Source organism: Lepisma saccharinum, chromosome 26 (genome assembly GCF_977018435.1).
Source record: "Lepisma saccharinum chromosome 26, izLepSacc3.1, whole genome shotgun sequence".
NCBI lineage: Eukaryota > Metazoa > Arthropoda > Insecta > Zygentoma > Lepismatidae > Lepisma > Lepisma saccharinum.
Window position 1 is genome coordinate 51,508,188 of NC_139254.1, and position 23,452 is coordinate 51,531,639.

Genomic DNA, 23,452 nt, shown 5'->3' on the forward strand with positions numbered 1-23,452 from the left:
CCTTCCGGAAAGTTCCACCGCCCACCTCGATTTCGCACTCAGGTGTGACTACAGAATGGCATAGTGGTAACACAGTTGTCTTGTAATGAAATTGTACCGAGTTCGTTTCTGGTGAAAACATATTACATAGTGGTTCGAATTTCACTCTAACACTGTAGGTTTAATCCTGACTCAGGCACGTATCCAGGAGGATGGCTAAGGGGGCTCAAGCCCCCTCCAATCCTACAAATATTTAATTTAAATATTATTTTTATTCTTAACGACAAAATAAAGTTATAACCACAGTAAAAACTGCATTACATCGAAAAACGTTTGGTGTATAATAGAGGAACCAGATTATATTTTTATATTGTAGCATTTAATCCAAAGAATAAATGGATCCACAGCTTCGAAAACTTATAATTTTCTTTTTTAGAGGTCACAGAATATAATCCTTATGAGTAAAATTTGCCACTAACTGTTAAAAGCTTTCTTTGAACGATTGTGTAAAAGTTAATAACAAAATACAATAACTATGATATTCAGTACACTATTTGTACAAAATTTAAGAAAAATAATGGACAACAAATGTGTTAGTTATTCACTGATACAGTGCATTGACTAGCAAACTCTCTCCATTTATGTAATAATAACAATACATTTTGAGCGAAATTGGTATATTTTAAAAACTTATAATTGTTATTATTGTAAAATAACAATAATTGTTATTGTTATTAATTATTATTTATACTAATCAAGTTTTATTTATGGCCTGACCCCTTCTACAAATATTTCTGGCAACGCCCGTGCTGATATGGGATGAGCCCCCCCAAATAAAATTCTGGCTACGGGCCTGTCCTCACTAGCCTATCTGAGCATAAAATTGACTTAAAATCAACTCTCACCGGTTTCTACCTTCTGTGACAAATTTAAAGGTTGTCGTCATAAAATATGAAACAAATGCGAGGATCAAACTATTAGAGATTTTACGACAAATTAAACCCTTAATATTCACAATATGTGTGCGGAAATACACTTCATACGTGAGTGCAGTGGGGTGTCAAAGGGGAGTTGGGGGTGGTGGGGGGTCGTCACAGGCAGGAAAAGACTACAAAATGAGTGCTGACTACTAAGAAAAAGTATACCTAAACCCCTTTTCCAAATTCATGGGCACGCCACTGGATAAACCCCTGACTGAATCCTGTGAACTGAAACGGCCATCGTAAAAATCCTGGTGGAAATAACATGAAAGTATAGGTAAAATTTTACGCGATTCATATCCACAATAGCTATCTGGTTTCAAGACGCAGTCTACTAACAAGGGCGTATTTAGGGGGGTCCGAACCCCTCCCGAAAGATTTATCAAGTAGTAAAATTAAATAATGAAAAATATATTAGTTTAGCATTTGTTGTATAATTCCCTCTGAACTTATTGGAAGACAAGGATTATATTGGAATCATAGGTCGTTGAAGAACACGGAGGACGTATTTAGGGCGTCCGAACACCCCCTATCCGAAAGAATTATTAAGTACGAAAATATACTTGTTTAGCATTTGTTGTAATTTCCTCTGAACTTATTGCAAGACAAGGATTATATTGGGATCATATGGCTTTGAAGGACAGGAAGGACGTATTTAAGGGTGGGGATTAAGGGGTCCGGACCCCCCGAAAGACTCAACAAGTACACAAATTAAGTAATTAAAATATTAGCATTTGTTGCATAATCGGTGGTTATTAATTTCATCTGAATTTTTTACAAGGCAAGGATTATATTGGGATCATACGACTTTGAATGACATTACAAAGAAGATTTATGTACACTACTACTCATATTAATATGCATAAAATTTACTTACTTTTCTCCAACTACATGTAACACCATATTTGTCATTCGATAAATATTTAATTATTCATCTATTTGACATTAATTTTTTGCCAGGGCACTTGTTTTTATGTAAGTTATTCCGATCTTAACTACAGGTAAGCTACGTAATCAGGCCCGTAGCTAGAACTGACCTCCAGGGGGAGTCACGGGTTTTCAGGTGGGGCCTTGTAAACCAAGTCCATTTTTCCTAATTTTAATAGTATTAAACGAAAGTAAATTATGTGTGTCGGGGGTCATTAAATTAGTTTAAAATATAAAATTTAGAAATATCATACGAATACTACAGATACTTTTTCTATATCTTCTAAAATATCTCTTGAAGTGTTAATGACTGCTACTGACACCATCTCTTAATACACACTCCATACTATTTTTGATGATACAGCTATTTAAGTTAAAATGTACAATATTAACTTTAATCATACTGCGTACATTCCACACCCGGCCAAAGCAATAAAACTTGGGATCTGTTGACATTTGACGCAGATGCGGAAGGAATGTGGAAAATGACATCAAAGTCACAGATTTCTGTCAAACGGGAGGCTGCAACAGGAGGAGGGAAGGTACAGATAAAGAAGCTCCCCTACGAAGGAACTTTCTAAAGTCTAGAGAATCTTCTAAAAACTTATCGCTACTTAGACTTCTGCTCATAAACAAGATGAACGAACAAAGTTGTGAACAAAATAATATATTCTGTCTACATTTTCACTCTTCACCTCAAACAAATTAGAATACAAAATAGTTTTACCTAATGACAAGGGGGCTAGCGGCAGTCCCAGGGGGGGGGGGGCTGGCGACCCTGTCAGGGGGGCTGAACCCCCCTGGCCCCTGCCTGGCTACGGGCATAAATATGCACTCTTATATCTCTATACAGTCTTACCTAATCGTGTTATAATAATACAATATTAATTTATGTATTGTAATTAGTATTATTTATTTATTTGTTTATTTGAGAAACAAATAAATAAATAATACTAATTGATTTATGATTATTTTAGTATAAACATTACTATTATTATTATTATTAACATTATTATTCCTGAGACACTTGGTTCGGAACCCCCCCCCCCCCCCGAAACATATTTCTAGATACGTGCCTGTCTACTAACCCCTGGATCATGGAACATTACCTAAAATTTCACCCATTTTCAACGCAACATTTGAATTTGTGTAATTTATGTTTATTAAAACATTTAAACTTCCTATTATTGGATAACAAAATTCTTGTTTGGATCACGTACATCAAACACATTTTTATTTGATGATATAGTCCACCCGCACAGGAAAGTCTGCTTCCGCCTCTGTTGATTTCAACCAAGGACAATTCATGACAAGGCGACAACGCTAACCAGTAAGCTATCAAGGCAACTCGTGCATTTTTACTTTCAATAACACCCCATACATATGCATTGCATGCACGAAAGTACCTATAAAAATTAACATTTGCAAAACAGTGCTTGGGAAATTAATCGCCATCAGAATTTTAAGCATAGATGCCGAGTTTGGGGAGGAGGCGGGGGCAGGGCAAAGCACTTTCTGCCCCCATGGAACTTCTAAAAAAGGGCAGATATTTAATATGTATACATGTAAAATAACACCCAATATTTATTTGAAATCGTGCTGCTGATTTGAAACATGTCTGTCACGTGCATTTGTTTGACTGTATGTTTATAGCATCTCAAGATAGCAGGTTTAACAAACATGCTTTTCTTTAGTATCTTCATTGTTCGGACAAGAAAGCCAGGTATTCTCGCTCGTTCAAGATCGCCGTGTCGCGTAGCAACCAGGGTGCCGTGCGTCGGTGCTTTCCCGAGACGCGCCGATGCCGAAACTGCCGCGTCCGTTCAAACGCTGAAATCACGACATTTGCTACTCTACGATAGTACAAAGCCTCTTTTTCATCTTCGACACCGACAAGATTCAATCGGGCGACATTTTAGAAGGAGAGAAAAAAATACGTCTGACTTACCGCTCCTTGGGTCGTCTGCACCTGTAGCAACAGTAGCAGGCAGGATGCACTCAGCAGAAGGAAAAGATGTTTTTGTCTCATTCTTCGCACGACTCGAACATAACGCTCTACGTTTCATACGAAATGCATCCCATTTCCCCCTGTTAAGTCTTGCTTTCGTCCGAAAAAGAACATTCACTTCTCACCAGCCACTGAACAACATATCAGGCACGGGGTTTCGCTCTTCCAGACAGTCCGCGAGATGTACACCCAGTGCATCCACGAATGTATCCCTCCGCGATTTTCGCCTCCGCCTCCCTACTTGCGATTTTACGTGATAACAGGTGTTGTTCGGCAACAATGCAACCACTTTGCACTGTTTAACTATCATAATTCGTGCTGGTGACGTCGTTTCGGCGTTTTCTTTCGCGGACTACTTTCTCCGGAGCACGCTTCGACCGGTTGGTCCCGCCCAGTTCGAGGTCTGGGACGCGGGCGAACGAAGGAACCAAGTCGGAGATGTTAACAGTTTCTTGACTGAGGGTTGTCGTTATTTCCGTGGCCCGGCCGTCTGGACAGTTTGGAAGTGGTTTTGGTAGATTATGTCGAGTGAACTAGTTCATTTGTATGCTGGCTGATTGCACGCCACTGGGGGCGATATGAACGCCTTTTCCGCAAGGCTTCCTAGTCAACTGTCGTGGAGAAATCGTATCTCCTGGTAAGTGTGATTTTTACATTTTTCTCTTAGTAAAGATGCCGCGCTGTTTTTTACTTTTGCCGATTTAAAACTTATAGATCCTTTCTAACGCGATCTTCTTTTGTTACAGGTGGCTAATCGGTATAACGTGGTTAATATGTGTGGAGACGGCTGTAGCGGTAAGTGCGCCAAGTTTATTCATTATCTCAGTGCCGCTTCTGTGTTAAATGTTGCTATGTACATATTAGCCAAGATATTCTGTACGATGGCATTATTTTACCTACTTTACTAGCCAATTCTACCCGTTGTAATCTTAATTTTGTCTCGGGGAGCGCATTATTTATTGCCGGCGGTCCAGTTGTCTGTCAGGCTTCGAGACCCGATCGTCGAATCGAAAGAGCAAGCGCTAGATGCAGGGGAAAGTCTTCTAAGTCGGGCTGTTTTCCCCATCCGCGTGTCGGATTACTTCCAGAACGTTCGTCCTCTGCATCTGCAATGGTACGGACAGTTTCGCTAGTTCGTCAATGTCCGCAACAAAACGTTGATCTCGTCGTTTTCGGTTCGACCCCTTGCCGAAGCATAGGTATGTCGTATTACAGTGGCGTATTGGGTGTCAAGTTTCATCCAAAAATGCATTATGTTTACTGTTATGTGTTGACTCTATCCGTAAATTCTGATTGTCGTGTCGTAAAGTACAACTACATTGCAATCGTGGGATGTGCGGTGTGGAGACAATACAAATTTGCATAGTTACAAACAGTTGCGGAGATTGGGTTCCAAAACTGGACGGAGGGGGGGGGTTAAGGTGCCAAAACTGAGGGGGGCAAGGACTTCTTCCCTTGGTAGATAAGGTTTAGCATAGTCCGGCGGCAAAAGTGGCAAACAGTGGGGGAACTGCCCCCACACCCCTCGTAATCGCAGACACTGGTTACAAAAAATTAATAACTTAACCCTGAAAGGCACTATCTGAACGCGAGTTCCCTGAAGCTACTGTACAAGTACATGTTTGGATGACCATATTGTACAGTAAACCTAGATACTCTGTTAACACAACGTAATACAACATCTGGATATCCCCCAACCAATTTCCACTTTGCTCATTGTTCTGTATGTACAGAATAATTATTTTTGCATTATTGGGCCTATAATAACTCTATTGTCCCGATAGGTATGCGTGCTCTTATAAGATACTCCCATAATTTAGTCTTTGATTTCATTGCCTACGTAGGCACAAGTGGTTCGGTTCCCACTTTAAACTGTAGTGTCCGGTCCCGATTAGCCTTACTGTGCATAAAGTGGACTTAAAACACCAAATCAATCATTGCCTACGTCGTAAACTTGCAATCAAGGTGTCTCGGTGGACGCACGCAGTGGTTCGGATTTAATTTTAAACTGTTTGTCCAGTTCCGATTAGCCTTTTCCGTGCATAAAGTGGACAAAAAACAAACTCCAAACTCTTTCACGTCACTGCAAAATGCAACACCCCTACAATTAGTTGAAAGCGCAACTCCCTAAAACATGTTTTGGTTTGTTTCACGCCCCAGCAGCGCCACGCACAAAATCCCGCCCCCTTGACCCCCTCCCAAATTCTGCAACAACATAGCTACTATTTATGAACATTTTTAAATTTTGAGAATCGTGAAAAATACATCGCAACAAATTCTTCTACCTAACTTTGTCAAGTGATTCCGAACACCATATTTTTTTTTCCACATAGATTGTGCTACATTTATACGTACAGGTGTCTTGAGGTATAATAATAATTATTAGCCCAAGCCAGTAGTTAGAAGTTCGAAGAATATCTGGTACGATCTCGCAACCGAAGGTTCTTCGTTGGATTCTCCGTCCTGGTCATGGCTATTCTTTTTGTAATGTCACAGGATTTTTATGACCTAAAGATCACCAAAAATATGCTCTTATGACCTAAAATTGTACAAAATATGCACTATAATTTGAAAAATATGCCCTTATAACTGGACTGTTTCAAACATCAGTATATAAATGCTGAGATATTTTCACATTCGTACTATTTTTAGTTCACTTTATGGGCCCTGAGTTGCAATCCACAATCTGTAAATTTTCAAATGAAAATGAAAAAGATTTTTCTGCGGTCAAAAAGAAGAAAAAAAACCGAGTGAACCTCAGAGTAAGAACGAATCCACTTGGAAAATGACTGTACATTTGTTGAAAAAGCGAAAATATGCTGAATATGACCGAAAATCCATCAAAATATGCTCTAAATATGCCCTTAAGAAGCACCCTAATTTAATTACAGTAGACTCGCGCTTATCCGAGCTAATTGGGACCGAGATTACCTCGGATACGGAAAAACTCGGGTAATACGGAGATAATGTGCTAATAGGTTGTAAATGACGAAACAACACTTAAAACTGCATAGTAATTATTTATTACTAGTGCAACATAAATGAGAAGATTACTTTTTCCGCTTAGAGTAGGCCTACACAGACTTAAACACCACCGTAACAATCGGATACACCGACAATGTAACGAACACGTGCAGGGCCGACTGTGACTTGACTCCATAAAGAGATAAGGGGGTGCGTTATGTGTTTTCCAACCGCTCCCTCGGTTAATCGCGAGTCTACTGTAGTTTCTTCATAATATGTATGAATTTCTACATATTTAGTGAACACATCACCCTTAGCAAAATAAATATGCTAAGTCGTGAAAATCCTAACCCTACAAATTTACTAATATTTTTGGTGAATTTTACCAGTTCTGCATGAAACGCTAGGAAGAAAGTCAGTACTCAGAAATGCAATGTCTTGCTTTAATTACATTGTGTTTTACGCTGCACAGCGCAGTGAATGGTCTCACGTGTTGTTCGTCAGCCGGAGTCTTCCACTCATGAATGTGCTTCGTATTTTTTTTTTGTGTGTGAGCGACTCAGACCGAAAGAGCCGCCACCTGTAGATGACCCGTCCCACCTTCGAGGAATCCAGCCGCACAACCTCCCCCTCCCCTCCCCCCAAAGCACGGCCCACCTTCCCTTTCATCGTTCGACGCTCTTTCCCCGGGCAAGTCGTTCAGACTCCACGCGAGCCGAAAAGGACAAAAATGTGTGATTATGGCATTCCTGCTTCAGAGCTTACCGACTTGTTGCTGCTCGGCTGTCTTGTGTCCAGGGACTATTTTTTTTTCTTTAACCCCTGTCATGTTTAGGATTAACGAAGGTCTCTTTTCGGAATACAAAGAATTTCCAGGCTGTTTAGGTGGAGTGACAGTCGTAGTATTCCAACCCATTCATGACTGTCTGCTCGGATAAGGGCAGTACCAAGCACTTCCAAGAATATTTTAACAATGATCGTAGTGGGGGGTTATCGGGCCCAAATCTCTTCCATTAACTTAGTAATCATAATTGATTACTAATCAATAGAGCCCGGAAGTTCAGGCATTTATTTTCGTTAAAATAGGCAGGCAAAAAGTCATTTATAATGTGGTAAATAGGCACTAAAAATGACAAAAAGGCAAAATAAACCGAAAAAAGGCACATTTAGAAGTCGCTTACTTTTATCTATAATTTCTGGCAAAATGTTAAAATCTAAATTGGGAAGAGCATTTCAATTTTCTCGGTCTTGATTGCACATAACTACAAGGTGTTTTTTTAAGTTCTCAACATTCATTGATAGTCGTCTGTCAGAGAGAATGTTTTTCATAATAGAAAATGATCTTTCTACTTCGACAGAAGTTATTGGAGCATACATATAACAAGCTAATGTAGCTGGACTCATTTTGGTAACAGCATTTTCACCTTTTAGAATATCACAAATTGTTTTCAATTGTTTCAAGTCCTCATTTGCACTCACTACCCGTTAGCACTTTCCCGCAACAGCTGACCGACCCCTTTTCTCCTGGCACTTCCATCATCTGCTGCATAGATTCCTCGAAGATATTCATGGATGCTAAAATTGTAATTGTCTCTCGCAATGCACCATAATGTGCAAAAGTAAACTTGAATAGCACAGGAGTTTTTTCACTTCACGAATTGAAGCCGCTTCATTTTCTGGAAGAGCATCGATCATCTCACTGATTTTTTCAAGGTTGTTAGCATAATATATAGCTGCTGATATCCAGGTTCCCCATCTCGTCAAGACTGGTTGCTGAGGTAAACTAAGCTCAATCGCAACTTCCTGAAATTTTCGGGTTCGAGAGGGAGATTTCAGAAATATCTTATTTGTGTTCGAAATCAACCTGTCCACTTCAGCAGTCAATCATGCACAAGAAATGTTAACCGAAAGGCAATATCCTGACTCAGCATGAAATACTTTTTTCTCACACTTTTCTCCTTCAGCAATGTTGAAACATGCGTGAGTTCAATATTACTTAAATAATGCGAAAATTATTTACATAATAAACGGAAGAAAAATAAATGCCAACAACGTTTTTGGGAGAAAAATAATTTATATACACATTTTTTTTAAAAAAAATGTCAAATTTCATTTAAAAAGGCAAAAAAAGGCATTATAATTAAAAATAGGCAGTGAGGTCCCAAATAGGCAAAATGAAAAGGCTTCCAAAACATTCGAAACAACATAAGAAACGTATATCCGGAAAAATTTTATCAATATATGCAGTAGATAAAAAGAGGCATTTTGCCAAACTTCCGGGCTCTACTAATCAATTTCCATTAATTGTATAATGATATAAAAATTTCGTCAAAACGTTACACTGGTTGACATGGGCGTAACTTGGGAAGGGGGGGGGGCAAGTACGAACTTGAGGCTTAACATTTGGGGGGGGCAGAGTCGAAAAGTCATTCCCATACAAATACTGTACAGGATTATTTCCTAAATAACTGTTATATTTGTGAAATCATAAATATTATTATTTATTAAGTAGTATGAAAGTATATAATATAAGGACAAAAATTGTACAAAAGAAGAGGTTATTTGATTAAACAGCCCGATTTGCCTACACTTAAAACTATGCCAAGATGCCCTTATTCACCATTTCTTCAAGTGTGATATGCTCTTAATCCCAAGAATCTTGAATCCTAGTGTAGAAAAGAAGAACCCTCAATAGACAGATTTGCCCACACTTAAAACTATGTCAAAAGGGGGCATATAGCCCAATCGGCCATGTGTGTACATATTTAAATCTAAAGAATTTTGAATTCTAGTGTAGAAAAGAAGAACCCCCCTCAGACAGATTTGCCCATGTGTGTAAAAGCTACATCTCTCAGTTTGTTGTCCATAAACTTGTCGAAAATATGCCCCCCTTGATATTGTTTTGACTATACTTAAAACTAGGGCAAAAATGCTTATATTCTCATCCTCTACAACTTACAGATCAATACAATAGGACAAGAGCAGGCAAGCAAATTGGTTTCATGTTTTTTCTAATCTTTGATCAGTTTCATGTCCCGGCCAGCAATAAATTATGCACGCCTGGGAGATTTTATATATTTGCATGCATGAGATAAAATCTACACTGTGCCCTTTCAGGGAAAATTCCCCATACATGCCATCATGTCATTGACTCCAAGGGAAATTCTTAGTAAAAAGAACATTGGCCTCTTGCATGTTGTCATATATGCCTGAATTGGATTCAGGTTTTGCCTTGTTCTGATAATATATACCCGAGTGAGACTTACAGAATATTCACTGCACAGTTCAAAAGTCCAACTTTGAATTGTATTTAGCTGATATAGAGCTCATAGCTCCTGGGTTCTGATACTCAATAAAATATGGACATAGTCCCATGGCTTATTGCCTTGTAAACAAGAGCTCTGGGTTTGAGTCCTGGTAAAATGTGAGGCCTCCCCTGATTACAAAGTGTTAATATTGTTGCCTTGTAAACAAGAGCTCTGGGTTTGAGTCCTGGTAAAATGTGAGGCCTCCCCTGATTGCAAAGTGTTAATATTGTTGCCTTGTAAACAAGAGCTCTGGGTTTGAGTCCTGGTAAAATGTGTGGCCTCCCCTGATTGCAAAGTGTTAATATTGTTGCCTTGTAAACAAGAGCTCTGGGTTTGAGGCCTGATAAAATGTGTAAGATTGAAATACATGTGGCAAAATAATATCTCCACACGTGAGATTTTGAGAATATTCACTGCTAGTTGATATACAACTGATAGCTCCCAGATCTGAAACCTGGTAAAGTGTGTTATACAACAGCATAATAGAGCAAAATTATTTTATATTGGGGATCACCAGAGCCTAGTTTCTGCTGTTGTCTGGGTATAAAAGCACCAGCTCAGCCACTAACTGCTGTTATAATTGTTTTGGCATATTGTCCATAGTTCTGTTTTTTTGGACCAAGAAATTTTATATAAATAAACAATAAAAATGCAAAATCAAAAATATTGCAATCAATGCAATAAAAATATATCTAGTTCTAATTGGGCTAGGCACCGGCATATTTGTGACCGTAAGAAATGCAGAAAGGCCGCAAAAATGTGTCCAAGATGCCATAAAATATTAAGCAAGGCATATTACAAAAGGCATAAGTGTACTTGTTATGTACAGTCATCAATATTGCCCTCACAACCATCTACATCTGGTCTGAAAAGGAAGCATGAAGCACCTGTTAATGCTAGAGCAGCAAAGCAGCCACGCTATGCACCACCTATCCATAGCAGTTTTGCTGGCTAATTAAGGGATCACTGTTTTAAATCAGAGCCAAGATGCGACATTAAGATTTTTTTGAACAGTATAAATCCTGATGTGCAGGCAATTCTAAATGCACAAAATAGCTCTTATAAGCTATCCCTCAAATTGTTTACACAATATAAGAAATCAAATGGCACAAAATTTACACAGCCCCACATAACAGAAACTGTACCTGTATATTCAAATGCAAATTCAGACAAAATAATAAGCAATTTGATAGAGCAATTGAATATTAAACACTCTGAATTTGCTGGAAAAGAGTCAGGATGGAGCCTATGCGGATCTCCACACAAGTTATATGTTAATATTTCTGAATTCAGCCCATTACAAGGATCTACATATCTGCCATTACCTGCCAACATTAAAAACAAAAGAGCCGTGGTTAATATAGAAAATAATGATGAGAAATGCTTTCTGTGGTGTATTTTAGCTGCTTTGTTTCCAGTTTTAAGGCATCCTGAGAGAATAAGTTATTATAAAGAACATGAACATGATTTTGATGAAGCAATGGAGGGTTTAGAATATCCAATGTCAGTTCAGAATATTGATAAATTTGAAAAAAAGGCCAGGGATATCAATGGTAAACAATTATCTATTAATGTTTTTATTTGTTCTACTGGCCGTGGCAATTGCTTGATAGCACCTCTCAGAATCAGTACACTTGATGATGATTCTGCTGTTCCGATTGATCTGCTCTTAATTGAAGGGGATGATACATATCATTACACTCTGATACATAATCTTGAAGCTTTAGTCAGAAAACAATTAGACAAATCTAAGACAATATTCAAGTTGTGCAGAAGATGTTTGACTGTATTTGATGGTAAAAAAATAATAAATGGGGTTTGTAAAGTGAATACAGAAATTGCTAAAAACAAGTTAATTGATCATCTGAAATATTGTGGCAATCATAAACCTGTTCATATGGTGATGCCTAATCCAAGTGAAAAAGCCAATTTTAAAAAATTTGAAGCCTTGTTGGAACACCCAGCATATATAGTCTGTGATTTTGAATCAAATCTCAAACCCGTTGCATTCTGTAGCCCAGATCCTGATGAATCTTCAATTACATCATACCAGCTACATGAACCTTCTAGTTTTTATTATGTGATTGTACAGGATGGTGTTGTTAGTAAAGAATATTTATACATGGGAGCAGATGCCATCAAAGAATTTGCACATAGAATAGAAAATGAGTGCCATGACATAGCATCTAATATCTTATTAAAATCAAAACCCATGTTGCCTTTAACAGAGAAACAGATTGAAGATTTCAACAATGCAGAAAAATGCCCGGTATGTGATTCTGAATTTTCAGATACAAATATCAAGGTGAAACACCATTCTCATACAGATGGTAAATTCTTAATGGCCCTGTGTAATAGCTGTAATATTAAGATCCAGAGACCAAAATTTGTCCCTATATTTTGCCATGGTGCATCCAATTATGATTTTCATCATTTGATCAGGTACGAGGGGTTTGACAAGCAGAATTTAAATATTTTAGCTGAAAATAATGAAAAATATATTGCCATTAGCAAAATAATTAAAGTTAATAGTGTTCCTATTCACTTAAGATTTCTTGATTCATACAGAATTCTGTCTGCTAGCCTGGCTACACTGGCCACTCAATTATCTGATGATCAATTCAAAATCACATGTGCTTTGTTTCCAAATCAGGAGCTGAAATTAATTAGGCGGAAGGGTGTATATCCATATGATTATGTTACAGATTTTTCTAAATTTGATGAGTGTTCTCTGCCACCACAACAAGAGTTTTACAGCAAAATCAGAGCATCTGGAATCACTGATGAAGATTATCACCATGCCCAGTTGATGTGGAACAATTTAAAATGCCAGAAATTTGGTGATTATCACAAGGCATATTTAAAACTTGATGTGACCCTCTTAGCTGATAAAACTATCTGTGTCCATGTACATCAGTTTTACACGATCCTTATAAAAAGGCTTCAACACATCATAATACAATTTTAACATGTGTAATTTGGCCAATTCCAATATCACAGCCCCTACATAAATTGGCTTATCAAACTTAATCTTTGATTTTTTCATGTTGAAAAGTGCCATACTCTCATCATAAATTCTTCTGTAATTGAAGTTGGGCTTTGCAATCAATTTTTTGCTCCGGCTGGGGTCAGTAATTATTTTAACATCAATATGTTTTCTGACATTTTCTATTGTTTTGCCATACACAGAATTGACCATCAATTTAAACAAGGTCTTATCAAATTGGCTCATTGCAGATGTTCGAAGCTCTGTGTTTGTATCAATATATGGCTTCAACCATCTTGAGTGCCTGAACCTCAAAACTTTTCCAACTTTGGTCACTTGAACACCATGATTCATCAGGAACTGGAGGTTTTTGTAATATATGACATAATCCTGTTTCGGCTCTAGAGTCATCATCAATTTCTTCTGTTTAGAGCCAGGTGAACACTTAACCTCAGGAATTGGGGGCAGATCAGAAAATGTGTTGTGTAAATCATCAGGAATTGTCAGATCAACCTCTAAGAACAGGCCATAGTTACTGTCATCAAAATCCTGAAGATCTTCAATATTAAAATCTTCAACCCACTCAAGCCCTGCATATGGCAGTTTTTCATCATAGCATAACCATAGAGGCTGTTGGCATCTACATACAGTACGGTATATAATTTGATGGCAGTGCTGGATCATAATCAGGAATATATTTGTTATTTGCTCTGGCATATCTCTGAGAACATTGCACCATGCCTCATCTTATACATTGTTCCATAAACAGATACATATCTTGATCCTGGATCAGATCCAATAGCATTTTAGTGTTTAAAAACATTGCAGACCATGCTAGGCCCGGAGCACTGTAAAAATACATTGGATCCAGCTTATAAATTTGCATGGAAGATTTTCTAAATGCCTGAAGTATATCAGCTAAGAGGGTCACATCAAGTTTTAAATATGCCTTGTGATAATCACCAAATTTCTGGCATTTTAAATTGTTCCACATCAACTGGGCATGGTGATAATCTTCATCAGTGATTCCAGATGCTCTGATTTTGCTGTAAAACTCTTGTTGTGGTGGCAAAGAACACTCATCAAATTTAGAAAAATCTGTAACATAATCATATGGATATACACCCTTCCGTCTAATTAATTTCAGCTCCTGATTTGGAAACAAAGCACATGTGATTTTGAATTGATCATCAGATAATTGAGTGGCCAGTGTAGCCAGGCTAGCAGACAGAATTCTGTATGAATCAAGAAATCTTAAGTGAATAGGAACACTATTAACTTTAATTATTTTGCTAATGGCAATATATTTTTCATTATTTTCAGCTAAAATATTTAAATTCTGCTTGTCAAACCCCTCGTACCTGATCAAATGATGAAAATCATAATTGGATGCACCATGGCAAAATATAGGGACAAATTTTGGTCTCTGGATCTTAATATTACAGCTATTACACAGGGCCATTAAGAATTTACCATCTGTATGAGAATGGTGTTTCACCTTGATATTTGTATCTGAAAATTCAGAATCACATACCGGGCATTTTTCTGCATTGTTGAAATCTTCAATCTGTTTCTCTGTTAAAGGCAACATGGGTTTTGATTTTAATAAGATATTAGATGCTATGTCATGGCACTCATTTTCTATTCTATGTGCAAATTCTTTGATGGCATCTGCTCCCATGTATAAATATTCTTTACTAACAACACCATCCTGTACAATCACATAATAAAAACTAGAAGGTTCATGTAGCTGGTATGATGTAATTGAAGATTCATCAGGATCTGGGCTACAGAATGCAACGGGTTTGAGATTTGATTCAAAATCACAGACTATATATGCTGGGTGTTCCAACAAGGCTTCAAATTTTTTAAAATTGGCTTTTTCACTTGGATTAGGCATCACCATATGAACAGGTTTATGATTGCCACAATATTTCAGATGATCAATTAACTTGTTTTTATCAATTTCTGTATTCACTTTACAAACCCCATTTATTATTTTTTTACCATCAAATACAGTCAAACATCTTCTGCACAACTTGAATATTGTCTTAGATTTGTCTAATTGTTTTCTGACTAAAGCTTCAAGATTATGTATCAGAGTGTAATGATATGTATCATCCCCTTCAATTAAGAGCAGATCAATCGGAACAGCAGAATCATCATCAAGTGTACTGATTCTGAGAGGTGCTATCAAGCAATTGCCACGGCCAGTAGAACAAATAAAAACATTAATAGATAATTGTTTACCATTGATATCCCTGGCCTTTTTTTCAAATTTATCAATATTCTGAACTGACATTGGATATTCTAAACCCTCCATTGCTTCATCAAAATCATGTTCATGTTCTTTATAATAACTTATTCTCTCAGGATGCCTTAAAACTGGAAACAAAGCAGCTAAAATACACCACAGAAAGCATTTCTCATCATTATTTTCTATATTAACCACGGCTCTTTTGTTTTTAATGTTGGCAGGTAATGGCAGATATGTAGATCCTTGTAATGGGCTGAATTCAGAAATATTAACATATAACTTGTGTGGAGATCCGCATAGGCTCCATCCTGACTCTTTTCCAGCAAATTCAGAGTGTTTAATATTCAATTGCTCTATCAAATTGCTTATTATTTTGTCTGAATTTGCATTTGAATATACAGGTACAGTTTCTGTTATGTGGGGCTGTGTAAATTTTGTACCATTTGATTTCTTATATTGTGTAAACAATTTGAGGGATAGCTTATAAGAGCTATTTTGTGCATTTAGAATTGCCTGCACATCAGGATTTATAACTGTTCAAAAAATTCTTAATGTCGCATCTTGGCTCTGATTTAAAACAGTGATCCCTTAATTGGCCAGCGAAACTGCTATGGATAGGTGGTGCATAGCGTGGCTGCTTTGCTGCTCTAGCATTAACAGGTGCTTCATGCTTCCTTTTCAGACCAGATGTAGATGGTTGTGAGGGCAATATTGATGACTGTACATAACAAGTACACTTATGCCTTTTGTAATATGCCTTGCTTAATATTTTATGGCATCTTGGACACATTTTTGCGGCCTTTCTGCATTTCTTACGGTCACAAATATGCCGGTGCCTAGCCCAATTAGAACTAGATATATTTTTATTGCATTGATTGCAATATTTTTGATTTTGCATTTTTATTGTTTATTTATATAAAATTTCTTGGTCCAAAAAAACAGAACTATGGACAATATGCCAAAACAATTATAACAGCAGTTAGTGGCTGAGCTGGTGCTTTTATACCCAGACAACAGCAGAAACTAGGCTCTGGTGATCCCCAATATAAAATAATTTTGCTCTATTATGCTGTTGTATAACACACTTTACCAGGTTTCAGATCTGGGAGCTATCAGTTGTATATCAACTAGCAGTGAATATTCTCAAAATCTCACGTGTGGAGATATTATTTTGCCACATGTATTTCAATCTTACACATTTTATCAGGCCTCAAACCCAGAGCTCTTGTTTACAAGGCAACAATATTAACACATTGCAATCAGGGGAGGCCTCACATTTTACCAGGACTCAAACCCAGAGCTCTTGTTTACAAGGCAACAATATTAACACTTTGCAATCAGGGGAGGCCTCACATTTTACCAGGACTCAAACCCAGAGCTCTTGTTTACAAGGCAATAAGCCATGGGACTATGTCCATATTTTATTGAGTATCAGAACCCAGGAGCTATGAGCTCTATATCAGCTAAATACAATTCAAAGTTGGACTTTGAACTGTGCAATGAATATTCTGTAAGTCTCACTCGGGTATATATTATCAGAACAAGGCAAAACCTGAATCCAATTCAGGCATATATGACAACATGCCAGAGGCCAATGTTCTTTTTACTAAGAATTTCCCTTGGAGTCAATGACATGATGGCATGTATGGGGAATTTTCCCTGAAAGGGCACAGTGTAGATTTTATCTCATGCATGCAAGCATATAAAATCTCCCAGGCGTGCATAATTTATTTGCTGGCCGGGACATGAAACTGATCAAAGATTAGAAAAAACATGAAACCAATTTGCTTGCCTGCTCTTGTCCTATTGTATTGATCTGTAAGTTGTAGAGGATGAGAATATAAGCATTTTTGCCCTAGTTTTAAGTATAGTCAAAACAATATCAAGGGGGGCATATTTTCGACAAGTTTATGGACAACAAACTGAGAGATGTAGCTTTTACACACATGGGCAAATCTGTCTGAGGGGGGGTTCTTCTTTTCTACACTAGAATTCAAAATTCTTTAGATTTAAATATGTACACACATGGCCGATTGGGCTATATGCCCCCTCTTGACATAGTTTTAAGTGTGGGCAAATCTGTCTATTGAGGGTTCTTCTTTTCTACACTAGGATTCAAGATTCTTGGGATTAAGAGCATATCACACTTGAAGAAATGGGGAATAAGGGCATCTTGGCATAGTTTTAAGTGTAGGCAAATCGGGCTGTTTAATCAAATAACCTCTTCTTTTGTACAATTTTTGTCCTTATATTATATATATTTTCATACTACTTTATTATTTAGCTCCTCAGGTCTTAGGATATTAACAAAAGTATCCTTGTAAATTTTAACAAACCTGAAAATTTTCGGGCGCAAATGCCCCCCTTGCCCCCGCCAAGTTACGCCTATGCTGGTTGAAAGGGTTTTGAAAATTGTATTTGTTGTTCACTAGGTGGTCTACGGAGGTACATGAGCATATTTTCTTCAGTCCCACCAGTAATGTTGATATCTTGATAATATCAGCATAATCAGCGGCGTGCCCAAGGGGGTGTTGGTGGGGGTCTGCAAAAGTCTGATGTTACTTATCTGTTCATAAATTTTTATCCTCTCGCCTAATCAAAGAATTTGAAGGCTAAAATATACAACATAAATTTTTGCGGTGTCGTGTCGTTTGCGCGAGGCTTCTTATCCCTTCATTTCCGCCGTGACATATGTCAAGACCTTCCTCGGCTGGTTTTCCCACAATCCAGAGTGTCATCACCGCCGCGCGTACGTGTATTTATGGACACATAGTGCATAGTGCATAAAGTGGACTTAAAACGTAAAATCAAACGTGTCTTTATGACGATGCACAGCTGTTTTTACACTGAAATGTTAAACCTATCCAGTGAGTCAAATATGACTTTTCTTTACTTATTTCAAAAGACGTTACACGGGATTACTTGTATCAATTTTATACGTATATATAAACACAATATTTCGATACACTTGCACAACAACAATACAAACGTTATTTGAATTCTTGTAGGTATGCAAAATGCTCGAAGGCATTGCACGCGTTGTTTCTATGATTACAATATTCTCAGCCATCTTGTCGTCTCTCTCAAGTATTAGTTTTACATATATACTAATTTCCCAATGTATATCCTTCATCTGTACTTTCATCTTACATTCATTTACCAATCACCTTCCTTTTCAATCCAAGATAAACACAGCTGGAGCTAGGCAACGTCATAAACACACGTGCGCGCGGCGGTAATGACACTCCCGATTGTGGGAAAACCCACCAAGGAAGGTCTTGTCATGTCGCGGCGGAAATGAACCGATAAGAAGCCTCGGCGCAAATGACTCGGTGCAAGCGACACAGACTCAAATTTTTGTACCTCGTTTTGTATGGATGTGAAACGTGGTCCTTATATTGAAAGAAGAAAATAAATGAGTAGTTTCTTTGAATAAAAATCTTAAGAAAGATATCTTGAACAACAAGATATGAAATAACAGACGGTGGAGATGGTTACGTACATCATACTGAACTGCATTATCTATATTCATCGATTGATAATGTGTTGTATTTTTTGTCTCCGGTTACTAGAGCTACGAGATAACCACTAGTGAAACGATGTGCTGTATTTCAATTAATAATAGTTAATCTATATATATAAGAATGGATGTATGTGTGTATGTGTGTGTGTGCATGTTTCTTCCGGCATAACTCTCGAACGCCTGGAGCGATTTCAACCAAACTTGGTACACATATCACTTGCAATATGGAAAGCAATACTGTGGGGGTAAGACACCCCGGGCACCCTTAGAGGTGGGGGTAGGAGGGGTGACATGTAAAAATAATCGAAAACGACCGATATTAGTGTGGAATCCATAGTTTTCGGGGTCGCGAAGATGAATAGTGATGCTCCCAATGCCGTTCAACTCCAAGTTCATCACCTATCGGGATGGGGCGTGAGAGGGGGTGAAAAATAAAATGTCAAAAATGACCTAGATTAGTATCGAATCCATAGTTTTCGGAGTCGCTAAGCTAATTGGTGACATTCACGATGACCAAACTTGGTACACATATGACTTACAATCTGGAAAGAAGTACTGTGCGGGTAAGACACCCTGGAACCCCTAGATTTGGGGGTGGGAAGGGGGTGACATGTAAAATGACCGATATTAGTGTGGAATGCATAGTTTTCGGGGCCGCTGAGATGAATAGTGACACTCCCAATGCCGTTCAACTCAAAGTTCATTTTACACTATAGTTAGAATTCACTATTTCCCTGTCTAATAGAAGATTGGGATAAATTAATATCCGGGCAACGCCGGGCTATCAGCTAGTATTAGCATAAATATCAAATAGTATCAAATACATTTTATACGAGTCTTCTGGTATTGTCTTCCCTTTTTAAAATGTAAACAGACGTAAATCGTGGCAGTTTGCGCTCAACTGGGGAAAAGTCATGTATACAGTCACCAGCAATACAAATGGGACACCTACATCCTGTAGTACTCGCTTCCCTGCCAGGCGTCACGTGTGTTGCCTAACCGTAAGGCGCTGGTAGAAGTTGCCATTGAACATTTGCTATTAAAATCCACTCATTGCCGTGGAGGTAGGCAACACACATAACCCGGGCTCGGAATGAATCGTGAATATCTGGAACCTGGAACCCTTCCATCAGGAACTCATTACAGTAAAACCTCGTTAATCCGGACTAATGGGGGGGGGGTAAGTTGACCGGTTGAACCAAAGTCCCGATTAACTGAAATAACCTAAAAGAACAGTAGAAAGTGCATTATAGCAACAAAACACGTTTATTACGGTGTATTTAAAGTGTATAGGCCTAAATACACTATACAGTACAGTACAAAGTCTGCGGGAAATAGAATTTCATCAGTGGTTGACTGCCTTTTCTTTGGGAAGTTCTCTTGTGACTTCTAGCCACATTTAAAACCTTGCATTCTGCTTTTTTTTTGTCTTTTGACTGTCCGGATTAACGAGGTTTTACTGTAGGCTATCTACATTCATATGAACATGGTAGCCCTGTAGAGTCCAGCTGATTTAGCGTTTTTCTTTCTTTTTGTGTGTGTGTGTTGCTATAGTTGCATGAGAACGTTGTGTTAAAGCATAAACAAAAATGTTAATGTAGGAAGGTATTATGTCGCTCAAATTTTTAAAAAAATTTAGTCTTTTACAATTCACAAAATATGGTAACGCTAGTGTGTGAAAGGGGAGGGGGGTGATAGAAATTCCACACGAAACTGGAAATCCAGTCACAAATAACATACGTAAAAATTAATTTACACAAGGTTTTGAGGGGTGAATTGACACCTCTGCTACCAACGAGGGCTACGTGGGCCTATGGGGAGGGTGAGGTGTAGAACCAGCATCTTATCTTCCCCTTCGTTAATTCTCAGCCTGTGCATTAGTAGGCGCGGTCGGGAAAAACTTGTGTTCTTTTCTTTCGTCTGGAGCTCAATGAATGCAGAAGACTGTTGCGTCTGTCGCCTCCATTGAGACAAGAAAGCCTTCGACACCAGCATGGGACAGTGTTGCCATCTCACGAACACAGAATTTCCACAGGACACGTTACGTATTTCTCTCGAAGCTGGGATTTTTTTATTAAAGTGTAGATGCTTGTGTTCGTTCTCTAATCTGTGTATAAGTATTACATAAAAAAATTAAAGGACAAAATTTTCACTTAAGACGAAAAGGCAAAAGGGACAGTCTTCTCTGGAATTTAAAACCCCAAAAAGATGAACTGTTCTCGAACACTTTTAGATATTTGAAATTGATGAATTCATAACCTAAGCAAACGCTAAATTCATGTTCTGAATGTCCCAAAATGATGAATAATACTACGTGTGGAAGTTTGCTCGAATTAACAATTACTTCAGTTCAGAGTCTTAGAGGGGAAATACAGAGACACGGACATCCGTAAGGTGGAAAAGGGGGACAAGCCCCCCCCCTCCCGGAAATTGAGTTTGGTTTTAGTTAGTGCTTTTTAAAGTCCACTTTATGCACAGTAAGGCTAATCGGGACTGGACCTACAGTTTAAAGTGGGATCCGAACCACTATGTGCCTCCACCGGGTATCGAGCCCCAGACCCCTTGATTACAAGGCGACGACGCTACCACTGCGCCATCGGGGAGGCCCCAGAAATTTAATGTCAACCTAAAATTATATATTTCACACATATAATCTAAGTTCAGTCACACTAACTTATGTGAATTATTACAAGCGCGTTGCAAGAACATTATAATTTCGAAGTAAAGGAGTGTTTTTTTGAGGGGCAAACACAATCATTGAAGAAAATATGACTCATTTGCCCCTCTAAAAAAAACCTGCGGACGTCCTTGGATAGAAAAGCATTAATACAGAAATAAAAAATAGGTATGATTTTAATTACTGTCTACGTTAATAGGACATTTAGTAATTAATTTAAAATGGTATAATGCCGGTGATTCTTAAACCGGAAGATTTATATCTCTCATCTGTCCCTATATCCTTGGCATGACGAATACCAGTAGCGTACGCAGGATTTCGTCAAGGGGGGGGTTATTTCTAAAACTTTCTCCAAATTCACATTACCTTTGATTTATTGTACTTTAATTAAATAATAATAATCACAATTAGTTAATAATACTTATAATTAATTAATTAGCTAAATTACTACTAATAATAGTGCTAATACCACTACTACTATTATGTTGTAGAGATCTACATAAATATACCATTTATGAAAACAATACAAAGAAATTACTTTCTAATCATTCAATTTTTATCAAATCCTGGGAGCATTTTTTTTGTTTTTGTTTTTGTCTGGTCAACGAGGTGAGACATTTTAAGGGTGAAGAAAATCCATAAAACAAGAAAATATATTAAAATAAATTGAAATAATTAAAGTATGGAACTCATCCAAGAAGCTGCGGTGGTCTGGTCGGTAGAGCATCTGACAATCACGCGGGAGATCCGGATTCGATTCCCGAAATTGGTTGGAATTTTTCCGGCTTCTTCCCCGCATAAATCTCCCCGATAATTCACATCTGGATTGTCTCACTGTTCTTACCAACAAAACATTTTCCAATAGTTAAGCTTATTGTCGTTTGAATAATTGTCTAGTCAACAAGGTGAGACATTTTTAAAGAGAGACATTCAAACGTGCTGCGGTAAATAATACAATGGGAAGGTAGACTGTCCGCCTAGCCTTTGTCTATACATTAGCCTCTAACAACGAACCAAGAACTTTCTTTAGTTAATTCTCATTGTTCACACAAAAAAATACATGTTCGTTGAACACTGGCGTACGTAGAGGCATGGCCGATGGTTAGAGGCACATACTTTTGGTAAATAAAAAAGCAAAATTTCAATATAAAAACAGAGTCAATTTCGGGTTCAAAAGCTGTAAATGAAATGAAATTTCGCTGTTAAAGCGGTGAAAAAGCGGTATATAAAATTACATTTTGGTTTTAAAAATGTGAATATAATCGCACTATTACATAAAATAAACATATCCCTTCTAATAGCACATTAAATCATTACCAGAATATTAAGTTTATTCCTGTATAGAGGAGTCCATTTTTGCTTTTCAAATATTTACAGCAAAATTAATCAATTTTCCTTGAATTGCATAACACACAGGATACTTCGGACTTCAGAAAGTGTCGCGTCGGTATATAAACGGTAAATTTCGTGTTTAAGAGTCTATTTCGCATTTTGCAGTTCATTTCGCATCATTTCGTGACAAAACAGGGTAGGAAAATGCACCTCACACCTTTCAGAAACCTTAAAAATTAACATTGCAATGTGTTATTTCAATTTCGTTTTCTTTTTGTCAAAAACGAAATATGCATGCCTCTACCGATGATGCTACAGCCCCTACCAAAATTTTGAGAAAATCAGAATTTTCAAATAAAAATCCGTTAAGAACTTTAAAAAATCAAAATGTGTAAATACGAAACCTCTTTTAAAGTGAGTCCCGATTACCATTTTTGTCTTTGAATACAATTTTAATAGACTGAAAAGCTCCAAAAATACGAAATATTTTATTATGCATCCTGCCCTCCAA

The 23,452-nt window shown here is 37.7% G+C and overlaps 2 protein-coding genes across 2 annotated transcripts in view; one reads left to right on the top strand and one right to left on the bottom strand.

Annotated features, from left to right (window-relative positions):
- The window catches only part of LOC145979562 (uncharacterized), a 339,077-nt gene extending 335,008 nt beyond the window's left edge, over positions 1 to 4,069 (bottom strand). Inside the window, exon 1 of the mRNA XM_083112535.1 lies at positions 3,835 to 4,069. Within this exon, the coding sequence (XP_082968661.1) occupies positions 3,835 to 3,915 (81 nt within the window). The 5' untranslated portion in view covers positions 3,916 to 4,069. The remainder of the gene's footprint in view (positions 1 to 3,834) is intronic.
- Positions 4,070 to 4,299: 230 nt separating this feature from the next.
- Positions 4,300 to 23,452, top strand: part of Col4a1 (Collagen type IV alpha 1) — a 312,472-nt gene continuing 293,319 nt past the window's right edge. Inside the window, exons 1-2 of the mRNA XM_083112536.1 lie at positions 4,300 to 4,531; positions 4,641 to 4,689. Of these exons, the coding sequence (XP_082968662.1) occupies positions 4,473 to 4,531; positions 4,641 to 4,689 (108 nt within the window). The 5' untranslated portion in view covers positions 4,300 to 4,472. The remainder of the gene's footprint in view (positions 4,532 to 4,640; positions 4,690 to 23,452) is intronic.